The following is a 12,447-nucleotide window of genomic DNA, read 5'->3' on the forward strand; positions in this document are numbered from 1 at the left end:
AACTTAGCAGCTTGTCTCGAGATTTTATGCAAACAATAAGGGGCGTTCAATACACAAAAGATCCCTGATCTCAGCCTAAGTATAACGGTATGTGCAGTACCTTCATATGCAATTTGTTCCAGGAAAAAAACACAACATCTTCTGGCAAAAACAAAATGTGCATGGTGGTTTGGCTACCAGAGGTCAGAGACAAACTGTTCTGTGTCAAAACCCCAGCTTGGTGGGAGGAGTGAGTGAGCCATTCACTACCAACTGTCCTTGAGCAAGGTTTTTAACCCCCGCCTGTTCCTGTAGAGCTGCTTAGCACCCAACGATGTAATGCAAAATACTACTAAAATAGAGCACAATACTTGATAGTTGTTGCTATGCGTTGGTGCGTAGTGATTACCTTGACTTCCATAGAGCTCATTTAGTGTGATAGAGAGGGAGCAACACAAAGAAAGAGAGAAGCAGGAAATAGAAGGGACTGTCATAAATGCAGACTGTGATCTGTGAAGGATGAATGAAGGTAATCTGTACATGTTGGAGCTTTTTATTTCATACTAAAACCATCAGCGCCTCTCTGTGGTCAAATAGCCATACTGCAGGAGAAAAGTTGTCTCATATGGTTCAGATATTTCACTTGTTTTCTGCTGAATTTAAATAACACTGATTCTTATGTGATGTAAATCTGATGCTTTCATGTCAACAGGAAGCTTCAAGTACATCAAAGAGTCGGTTTCAAGTAAGTAAAGATGTTCTGTTTCTATTCAAATCCAGTAATACTGTTTCTCATTGTGACTTCCTTTCAACATTACAGCGCAACTTTTGATTAACTGAATAGAAATATGATGAAATGATGCTGAGGTCACATAAAGTGGCATGATTTGACGATTCAAGTTGCAGTATTACATTGGATCTTTGGTTTACCTTTGAATTTAAAACACAAGAAAAACTAAAGTAACTTTGCATCCACAATAATTTATCATTCTAATAGTGCATGGGTAAATAAATAACATAATGCTACACATTTGAATCTTCATCACAACAAAAAGTTACTGTACATCGAAAAAAAATCATTTTTGCTTTCTTGTGTAAAAATGGCTAAAACTGCAGATCAACACAAACATCAGCATACAGCTCTCACAGAACCCCTAAAGTTATATTACACATTCAAAACTAGTTTCATTTCAACCTCCCAAACAGAAAAAAAAAAACACATGAAATGATATAAAACACTACAAATAAATAATCAGTTTGCCCTTTAATACAGGAAGGCGAAAACCAGCTTCCCACAGCTATTTGTTTGTAAAATGATGAAATTGCTTGAAATCACTGACGATTTCTGCTGAATCAGTGATTTGTCCTAAATGTAAAAATTAGATACGTGGAAATATGCAAGTGTTTTTAACTTAATAATCAACAATATTGTGGGAAATGGTCAAAATCTTCCTAATCCTGTTGCTCAAACTTTGGCATAACTGTCACATCACTTCTTTGACACCTCTTTCTTGAAGAGGCTACATCGAGTTGTCGTTGTATTGTGGGCTGGAGTACTGTTCGTTCATGGCTCCAGCAGCTGCCCCCATGGCCGCCTGCTGGACGTGAGGGTTCTTCCAGGCTCCCGTGGCCCATTCCTCCTGAGCTTTGGACATGCTGCCCCCGCTGCCACGGTAGGAATTATGGATCTGTATGCAAGGTGGTTTCACAAGTTATTATCGACAAGCCTTCACGTGTGGAAGTGTTTAGTTAATGTTTTCATGTAGATTTTTATAGTCATACAATTGTAATTTCTAATCAATAAATCTGTTTGGGGAATACAGTTTTTTTTAGGTTCAGCAAATGATTGAATGGAATTCTGGTATTTATCATTTTAAACCTAACAATTCTGTTTTGTTGATACGAGAGAAAATGAAATCCTGGATTGACAAAGGCTTATAAAATGATTTGCTACGACAATAAAAAATAACAGAAAATGTAATGTAATAAATAGCCTGTCTACATTTCCCTTTGTATGAGTTAAATCCTTACCCTAGTGAGTGCAATGAAGGACAGCGAGGCCACTGCAGTGAACATGATAGTAGGGACCAACATGATCAGCGCAACGATAATATTATAGCTGAAGTAGGAGATGGTTGCCAACCAACCGCTGAAAAATACACAGATGACCGTTAACACAATTTCATAAAAGAAAAAAAAAAAATTAATTTCAGATTACGAACACAACATGAACCATAATTATCTGTTATTGGATTGTCTGTCGTCCCTCATCACGATGCCACCGCGGAACATCTGGACGATAAATGCCAGTAATTTTTGTGGACTTTAAGTGCCGCCGTATAAAGTTTAAAAGTTTTATAGCTCATACATGAGAACGTCCAATTGCACATGGTGACATTTATAAACTTTATGGAGGCTGTCATAATATTAATTTCTGATCATCAGCCTCAGAGAGGTGACATTTTGAGGATCTCTTTTAACGGCCTCTCAAAATCTAATAACAGGACCATCGTAAAAGTTATATGAGGGCAATTTCTGATGTTCCATCACTGTCGTGTTAATGAAAGCAGCGAGCAAGGTCTTTAAAAATATAGTCCTCCTGACAGGACTTATTGCTTGACCTCAAAGTATTTCAGTCAAAAGTAGATTTTGTAGTCTTATTAAAACAACTTCTGATAATTCATGTTAATTAATGCATAACAATGAATGAATCACTTCTAAACGCTTGTAGAAATATCTGAACTTCAACAGCTCTGGTACTTGAGTTGCATTTGACTGGTTGACTCTCTGTACCTTAGTGTAATGGCACTCACTTCAGAACTTATTTTATATTTTCTATTTTTTAAGTCAATTTTTCTAATTGAGTGAAAATCCAACATAAAAAGAAATCATTTGAATGAAAGATTGATAAACATGCAAAAACAAAAATCTGATGCTGCACCCGATTCGACTGTTATGAGGCCATTTAATAGGCCTTATCAGTCGCTATAAGCACCATAGATGTGGGTCATTAGGGGCCTACTATGCCTGCTATGTTGTAAAAGTGAAAGTGAAACTTAAAAGCAACATATTGTAAAACTGAATGAAATGTCATGTTTTGAACACTCCTGGTTGAAAAACCTGTGTTTTGTGTCCCATCCCTCAGTCCCAACCTTCACCCCTGTATGGAGTTTCAAGCTCCTGTCGTAATTACTACGGTCACTAGAAGTCGCTGTCTTGTTCTTCAGTGATCTACCATGTGAATAGATGATAAAACCTACTAGTGGGTTTAGTAGGCCCCTATTGGCCCACATCTATGGGGCTTATAGCAGCTGATAAAGCCTATTTAATAGCCTGACAACAGTCTGGATTCTGAATCTCTTTGTATTCTGAATATTATGCCTAAAAGTCATTTGAAAAAAAAATATATATGAAATATTTTCCATACATTTTCAATCTCTGACTCTTACCATACTCCCCATCCAGGGATGCCTATGCATTGGATGATGCTGATGCCAGTTTGGGCCATGAATACAAAAAAAAATTGCATGAAGTTGAAGGAGCTGTCAGTCCTGAGAAAAAAACAAAAAACAAAGAAATAGTTACATGTGCATACAAAATATATCACTACTATACATCTAATCTTGTGTTTGCATGTTGTGTGATGCTATTCATGTTATCTATACATTTGGTTTCAAGGCATTCAAGCCCACAGGGTGATATAGGCACCATGAGGAGTAATTCACACTTCACTTGTGTTTAGGAATCCACACACTGATCATTTCCAGGTTTATTCGTAACTATTCAATCACATGCCTCGACTATAACCGTGGTATCACTTCTCCTACATCTGCCTTTCTGCAGTGATGACAACACAGCCATGGAGGGCCTTGTCGGAGGACTGTGCTGGACTGCAGGCTCCTTGCCCTGCCTTGGTACTTTGGTCGTTCTGGTTTGATCTTGATCAGAGTGGAGGGTAAGACCCATATTTTGTATCAAGGCATCATCTACTGTACTAGACAAAACGTTGTCTGTCCCTGACTCAGCAAACTGGTCAAGGAGCAGGAAGCACACCTAAGCCCAAAAGATAAAGGGATGATTTAAGAAGATATTTTACGTTGCCCTTCAGTGAAGGGGATAGAGCGGATGTGTCCTTCTGTCTCCAGAGGGAATGATTGGATCATTTATCTCTGCTGCCACTCAACACTTTCAGAGAATGGAGAAATTAGCTTAAAGCCACCATCTATAATGGATCATCGCCCTAGATGAGTACACATACATTATACTAGACAGGATGGCAAACTGTCAAAGTACACTATGTAGAAATGACTCAGCAAAAGGGAAAAAAAACGATGTGGACCCAATGAGTTATCTCAATTACGAAGTATGGAGAGGAAATCATTTTTTAGCAACTTCACATTAAAGTCAAGATGAAATGAAAAATGCCTTTTTAACCGTTTTAGATCACATCGCCGGTCATTGTGCAACTATTTAACAATATATGCAAAAAAAATTAAAAAAGAAATAAATTTCTTTATATTTTCATATCAACATCCAATGATCTTTTCTTCCTGTAGAACAAAATATGACCTGCGCATATGGTTCGATAACTGATTTAATGAGCCATTCGCAGTTTCACTGTACCGGCCGTGTGTACTTAAACTTGCATGGCTTAATCTTTGAGACAAGCATATGCTACTGGCAGGATCAACCAGGTAGCCCTCGGGACAGACATACGTAACCTACCAAACAAATTTCAACCAATAATACCATGACATCCATCGATCAATCAATCTGCAACTTTTATCGACAAGGGAGGTGTGTGTGGAGGCTCTGTATCGCACTACATTCAGAGCCCGCCCACTTTTTAGCGGTCCTATCAAATGTTAAGGATTTGATTTAAATCCATCTTGTAACTGTACACCATTCGAATATTTAGTTTCACTGGGGATTACATCCCAGTACAGAAGCCAAAGACGCTCTAACTTCCATTTCACTGGGACTTTAAATGTTTCCTACATGGCATTAGAAGGCAATATCCTGTGATCTGTAGTAGTCCTCTGATCTACCAAATTTGATATGTAAAGAAGAGAGGAAACCTAAAAAGCCCTATCAAAGGGCTATGGCAAAGATCACAGAAGTACTAATACCGTATGTAACCATGATTAAAAAGCAGGAATAATAATAATCTCTCTGTCACTTGATGACATGGTATGCGTTATATTGTATGTGATGTGCAGTTATTGTCTCTGTTGTTAGTCGATTAGTTAACTTCATCGGTCGTTTTTTTTATCTCAATTGAAAAAGATTTATTTAGTCGAATAGTCGTTTTTTATGCTTTTTTCATGTTGCAGAAACATGTGAGAACATCGGGCTGCACAGTGGTGCAGTGGTTAGCACTGGTGCCTCACAGCTAGAGGGTTGCAGGTTCGAATCTGGCTTGGGGCCCTTCTGTGTGGAGTTTGCATGTTAGCGTGGGTTTCCTCCCACAGTCCAAAGACATGCAGGTTAGGTTAATTGTTGACTCTAAATTACCCGTAGGTGTGAATGTGCTACTTATAACTTTATCACTGTGCTGCTTTATACTTAAAGCAACGACTGTGCCAGCAAAATGCAGCTACACCAAACAACTTTATAATGAGTTACCGCTGACTAAACAATCTTCTGAATGTCAGTACTTCATATTTGACTTACTTGAAGGCCTTGTAGATGGCCCTGAACCAACAGACGTAAGAGCAGGGAGTGAACATGATTAGCCAGATGATAGCCAGTCCAAAGTTGGTCACGCCACCTCCAGCAAACATCCAAGCAAAGCAAGCGATGAGATTCACCGCAAGAGTAGCGGTATTCACTGTAACACCAAATAGACATATTGTGTTTTAGATGAAAAAAAACGAATCAAGGTGGTACACTGACATGCGCATGCTAGAACAGCGTTTGAAAAAAGATTCATGTGTGGATATGAAGGCAGCCAGCATTAATGTGAAATATGTAATTGCAATGCTTGACTCACCGAAATGGCTTGTGTTCCCTGAATAGCCTTTTTTTGCTGGCTTCCTTTTCTATTAATTCTCAGTAATGTTATGAGGCTACAGTACTCCTCGCTTAAGTTGCACTTAGTTCTAATTGGAGCTCTGTGCTTTGGTCCCATCTTTCTTCTATAAACTAGCAAAGAAGGCCAATCAGCCTCAAATTTTGGTCTATAGAGAAAATGCGAGAGTGCTTTACAAGAGAATTATGAGGCCAAACACAGCTGCAACATGACAGATATTGAGGAACGCTCTTGAATACACAAATACGGTTGGCTTCAAATGACTTTCACACATGAAATGAGAAAGAAAATGCTCCAAAAAAAGAAGCTGAATAACACTCAAATATGCAAGCAATGTGCATGCCATGCATGCAGAAAATTGAAAGAGAATAACAGCACATCCAAAAGCAGATTGGGACTTTGAATACCTGCTTCTGTTTACCGTTTACTGAAAAAGACGACGCCTGCAGAAAGAAAGGAGTTCAGTCGCTAGTTCAGAGTAATAGGTACATCTTTTTTGTTGTGTAGAAATGATTATTTTAAATGAAAAGCATCTTTTGTTTTGTTGACTGGGCACTGCAACACAATGAAAATCAGGCCGTGGTTTAGAGCAGGTATATAGAGTGGAGAGGTTTCTCTGCACACCAAAATCAGTTGCATCCCTGTATCGACACGCCACCTTCACCTTTATTTTCATTATCTTCATGTTACTCTACTGTATATTGGCTTATTGCCCTCCTCCTAACCACCAGTGTCATTGCACCTGTGTAAATGTTGCAGCAGCTTTGAGCTATTCCTCTCTCCCTGTACTCGGCTCCCTTGCATGCCTTCATGGACGGGCAGGGAGCTTCCTGACCAGAGCAATATCACAAACATCATTGTCCTGCTTGTTTATGGTGCAATAAACTTTGATGAAAGTGCCTCTGGCAAAAATTGTTTAACACAATCTCAATGTTAACTGCCCTGCTCAAACCAAGGCCATCTGGTCAGCGTTATGACTCATTAGCAAATAAACCAGTCAGGATAACACAGCCACGGCCAATAAAAAGAATATATTTTTGGACCAAAGGGACCCTTGTAAACCATTGCCCTTCTGTTACATAGTTCTTATGAGTTAACCACAGAGGGGAAGATAGTTTATGGGACCTCCAGGAAAATCATGGCTTCTGTTGTTATATTGGAGAGTCAGGCAGAAAAAAAGTCAGTGTAAAGGTGCTCTATATGATAGAGCATTAATATAGCAGCAAACAACTATTTGCTATGTAAATATATAGAGGAGTAATGTCTACCTGAGCAGAGAATGAAGTCACTCTCCCTCTGTGTGTGTTGCGTACTTCCAACCTTGAGACCTCAAAAATAGGAAGGATTTCAAAGGCAAAGCTGGGGTCTGTGGGGGGGTCTTCCCCCAGAAACAATAGTTTCAGAGACTTTGTTTCCTGTATTCTGGTGACTTTCAAAGAATGAAATAACAAAATGATAATTACACTGCAACAGAATTGTTATGTTAAATAGGCTTACTTTTAATTTTACTTTTAATTCTCATGAAAGTAAACTGAGTAATTTGGCATTAACTTGTGTGAATCTCTTGTATAAACTAATACTCATCAATTTGTATTGATTCATTCACTTTTTGCCACTGCTAGAGTATTTCTTTCTCTTAGTATTCTCCATTTCTCTCTCTGTCTCTTTCTCATTGAAGGCCCTTTAAGACACAACACGACAACAGTACAACTTATGCTCTGAAACCCATTATTTCTAATGCCTTTGTGCCGCTCCACAACGGCTTTTTGCTGCATTGTGCAAAGCCCAACTTGGGCACTATACAATGTGATGTGCGGTGAGCGCAGCCAAAACCGCGGATGCCGGTCGCCAGCGTATATAGGCTATATCTATGGTCGCAAGCAGCTCTCCTCCACCAGGAAATTACATAATATTTAGAATTTAGATAATGAAAGGAAAAAAGGTGTGAAAATCAGGAGAAAAATTGGAGAAGTGTGACCCCGGGAGGAAACCGGGAGTGGGCAATGAAAAATGGGAGTCTTCCGGGGAAAATCGGGGGGTTGGCAAGTACGGTGTGTTGTAATCTGAGCTTGCTTTTTTTATATAGTTGGGCCGACCGTGCGTGCTTTTAGTGCATGTTTGTGCTTTGTGCATGTGAGCGTGCCCCACTGGCTAGCTCACGGCTGCCGCTCTGCACTACTCTCATGATGCTCCCAATCTCACATTTATCACCTTTAAAGTTTCATAGTTGGAATTTAAGCTCCAAAGTCTATATAGTAGCCTGATGCAAGGATAATGTAACAGGAAATCCCATTTATAACAATACACCATCACTTTAAGCCACTCACACATCCACAGGTGGTACATTTTCTTGCACATGCTGCGGTGCTGTTCAGGGATCTCATCAAAGTCCTGGTAGAAGCATGGCTTGAGTGGAATGAATCCCGGCAGCGGGGGGAAGTTGGGCTCTGAGACAAATCATTTCACAACAGTTAGACATATAGCAGCTTGCATATGGCGATTCTTTCCCAGTGTATTTACTTTATAATCTCTGACCTGCCATATGGATGAAGTGTGGAGATCACTGTTTTGAATTACTCCTTCAGTCTCTTGAGCCTGTCAAATAAGAAGAAAATGGAGGTTAGGACTTTGTTGTCGGTGCTGACTTATTTCTGTAGCCCATGTGTAACCCAACCAGCAAACAGAGAACCTTCAGGTAACGTTCCCTGAAGGTTATTTAAAAAAAAAAAAAACTTTAAAGAAACTTCAAGTGTTCATCCTCCTCAAGTCAATGAAGAGTTTCACATCACAACAACTTATTTTTGTTATTTTTTTGGTAACAATTATGTTTTGGTATTTAAACAGCTGACATGATATGAATATTTTGAGGCATTTGATTAATACCTGTGATCTAGTTGAAGTGCTCGGGATTGTAGTAGGCTATTCTAGTGGTAGTTGTGGCAGCGTTGCTGTTAACAGTGAGACAGACCATGGGCTGACTTACAGAACTGCACCTCGACTGCCTTGGAGAGACGCGTAAGCGAACTAAACGGATGCTTAGGGCCCCCAAGAGCTCCTGAAATGTCCCTCAAGAGAGCTTGACACAGAGCCATGCTTTTCAATATTGGATAATGATCAAAGTATTGCGATTCTAACATTTGGAAATATAAAGTTTGGTCTCCAAATGGAGGACAAGAAAACAGAGTTTGGGATTAACAATTGAATTATTTTGACAAAATATTTCATACACAAATGTTTCTTAAAAACTACTCCTATATTTGCTGCATATCTAAACAAGATAATGCTCTACAAAAAAATATGTAAAGTGTTGTAAAATTAAAAAAGTCCTATAGCTTCAAGAATATCTATGTCCCTTAATTCCTGATTGACCACTAAAGTTTTCTTTTTTGTTGTTGTTTGTTTTCTTCTTTCATTATCATTTATTTGTGTCATGTAATTCTCTCTTTGCTTCTTGTTGTTATTGCTCGCTTGGTTGTTATATGATTGTGAACTGTATTCTCTTGAATATGAAGTGCCTTTTTGATAGTGCAATACAAAAAATAAACTAGACACAGAGCCGGGTGGTTCCATGGATGTATTAACACCCAGCTATCAGACTCCACAACCAGCACTGCTCCCATTAGACCACTTACACACCAAAAAACTGACAATAACCTGATATTTTCAGGTGGAATTTCATTCATTCATTCATTCATTCATTCTCACTGTGCAATATAATTTTCCACTTGTGCAATTTTGTTAATAGTCTGTTTATTGTCAATACTGTATATACTGCTCCTATTTTTTTTTATACTTCCTAAATGGTTCATATTTTGTTACACTTTGTTTAGCTCTTTTTTTTACTGTGTTAGCTGATGCTTCTTGTTTTTTGCACTATCCCCTTTGCTGCTGTACACTGCAAATTCCCCCACTGCGGGACTAATAAAGGAATATCTTATCTTATCTTATCTTAAGAGCGGCTCTATGTGCTCACTTATGCAAGTGGCGTAAGGTCACACAAATTACGTAAAGGCCCCGCCTCATGTCAGAGGTCAAAACGGGTGTCAATGTTTACAACTTCGATTAGAGGATGTAGTGAAAGGAGAAAAGAAACCATGGGAGTGAATTGCGGGAACAGCAACCAGGTAAACTTGTGTTTTCTCCTCTCCAAGTTTGATGTCAGCAAATAACAGAAGAGTTAGTTGATGTGCTGGACTGCAGAGCATCTCTCTAGTCTGTCTGTCTGCTAACTGCTAGCAGTGCAGTGCATGTCTTGGTCTGTCTGTCTGTCTGTCTCTGGACTAATGCAAGATGGAAAGCAATTGATTGACATTGACTACTGATTTAAATATTGATTTTAAAATGTTGATTAGCTGGGCATATATTGCAGGGAGATATGGATGCACATCTCTCAGTAAATCATAACCATCAAGTACCCTTTTATTCAGCCATGCCATAGAATAGCATTTTATATTTGAAAATGTATAAAGGGGAAATCATGGGGAGCCAGTCTGAAAGGGCCTGATACAAGTATCTATCATTTACAGGTGCTACGCTTCAGTTTGTCAGTAGAGGGATGCTGGATCATCAGCCAGTACAAAAAGTTGATCCACATCCAGGAGAGCCAAAGATCACTGTTATTTCCTACATTTTATATTTTCTGCAATTTCGTATTTATGTTAATATTAGTAATATCATAATATAATAATAATAATAATAATAATAATAATAATAATAATCTTTATTGTACACCAGTATTGTACCAGTTTTATAAATTATTTATAAAGTGTTTTATATATACATCTCAGTTGTTTTTGTTCTTTCCCAATAATTTTACTGGCCATGTTTTTTCTTTGTTGTAAAAATTTAAAGTACAGTCAAAAAATGTTCCTAAATATTTAAACTCCTCTACTGTTTCAACAGGCTGATCATTAATCCAAACTTTTTTAAGATTATATAGAAAACGTGCTATTCAATAAATAGTTTGTTCATACCTCATTCTATTCTGTGTATAGCCTATAAGTCTACTTATTCTGAGACCGACAGATGGAGCAAACTCTTTTAAAAAAGGGTGGGAGCACTGGGGTGTGAGGTGTGACTGGGTGGCGACAGCAGACTGTTTCCATGTCCCCAAGGGTCAGGTAGGAGGGCCTGCAGGATTTTGCTCAGGCCAGTTGAGGAGTTTTTTTTTTTAAATTGTTTTCTTTTCTTTTCTTTTTTTTTTTTTTTTTATATATATATATATATATATATATATATATTTTTTTTTTTTTTTTTCCTCATAACAAAATAAAATAAAATGAAATATGGATAAAACAAAATGGAGAGAAAAATAAATAAAAATAAAAATAAAAATAAAAATAAAAATAAAAATAAAGAAAGAAATAAAGAAATAAAGAAAACTTTCAAAAAGCCAAAATGATTTTGCATGTCCTATATGTGGGAGCATTAGACCAGAACAACATGGGTTTAACAGATCTGGTGCTATAAGCTAAAGCGTCGCCGTCCAGACGCTCTGCCGGATGGATTTAACGTGTGAGCCCTGCAGGCGTCGTCTCCATACTGCTGATCAGATTTTAACTACTGAATCCTTCCAGTGTTTTCTGTGAATACCAACCAGAAAATGCAATGTTAATGCACATGTTGCAATCACACGCAAGCTCCGCTCCCACTGCATGAAATGAGCCGCACTATTCGCTGTATAGAGATATATGTGCAGAGAGCAGGTCATCATAGGCAGGAATTACACAGGAAACGTAATCTGCTTACCTCCTCCAGAGAGCACACAGCTTCTCTGTTCAAAGTGTCACAGTCTCCAGTGGACGCTTCAGCTGCGAGGTGAATAGATTCACGACTGACAAAACAGTATCGATTATCTGCCAGCAAACTATTAAGACTAGTATAATACTTTCTTCTGTATATGACCAAAGCGATAAATCCTAACTATCCTGACCCCCTCGACCAATCACCGTGCAGGGAGCCTGCTGTCACTTTGATTCAGACCAATAGGCTGATTACTCTAATCCGTGACGTCGTTTTTCTTGAGCCAATCACAGTTCAGGTCTCTGTCCATGGTGCTGAACCATCATGGACCACCAGCTGAGGTAAATAGTGTGGCGTTAAACTGTAAACCATCAGCCTCATTCATGACCATTTCCACCCCTCTCAAGCGCACACACACAGTCACATGATATTGATCCTGCCCAGTTATGTTGGCTTTTTTTAAAGTTTTCTTTCTATATTTATGTATTTCTGTATTTATTTATTTTTCTCTCTATTTTGTTTTATCCATATTTAATTTAATTTAATTTTGTTTTGAGGAAAAGGAAGAAAAAAAAAAGGGGAAAAAAAAGGAAAAATAAATGTATATATCTAAAAAAAGAAAAAAACAAGAAAGAAAGAAAAAAACCCTCCTCAACTGGCCATGATGCATCAGCACCAACTGGTCTCCTCCACCA

General features: G+C 38.3%; 1 protein-coding gene across 1 annotated transcript; it reads right to left on the bottom strand.

The window, feature by feature from the left end:
* Positions 1-518: 518 nt before the first annotated feature.
* Positions 519-11,955, bottom strand: LOC119481206 (secretory carrier-associated membrane protein 5). Its single transcript, XM_037757951.1, has 7 exons — positions 11,759-11,955; positions 8,546-8,605; positions 8,338-8,457; positions 5,653-5,809; positions 3,429-3,530; positions 2,011-2,128; positions 519-1,667 (listed from the first exon to the last, which is right to left on the bottom strand). The coding sequence occupies exons 2-7, from the start codon at positions 8,550-8,552 to the stop codon at positions 1,500-1,502; spliced, it is 672 nt and encodes a 223-aa protein (XP_037613879.1). The 5' UTR covers positions 8,553-8,605; positions 11,759-11,955; the 3' UTR covers positions 519-1,499.
* Between the last annotated feature and the right edge of the window lie 492 nt (positions 11,956-12,447).

Source organism: Sebastes umbrosus, chromosome 2, assembly GCF_015220745.1.
Source record: "Sebastes umbrosus isolate fSebUmb1 chromosome 2, fSebUmb1.pri, whole genome shotgun sequence".
In the NCBI taxonomy this organism is placed as follows: Eukaryota; Metazoa; Chordata; class Actinopteri; order Perciformes; family Sebastidae; genus Sebastes; species Sebastes umbrosus.

Bases quoted from the DNA above. Each gene is read 5' to 3' on its own strand.
- LOC119481206 (XM_037757951.1), bottom strand. The intron at 3,531-5,652 runs GTAAGTCAAATA...TTTTTTTCTCAG, and splicing joins GCCATCTACAAGGCCTTCAA to GACTGACAGCTCCTTCAACT. The intron at 1,668-2,010 runs GTAAGGATTTAA...CCTTGCATACAG, and splicing joins CCTTCATTGCACTCACTAGG to ATCCATAATTCCTACCGTGG.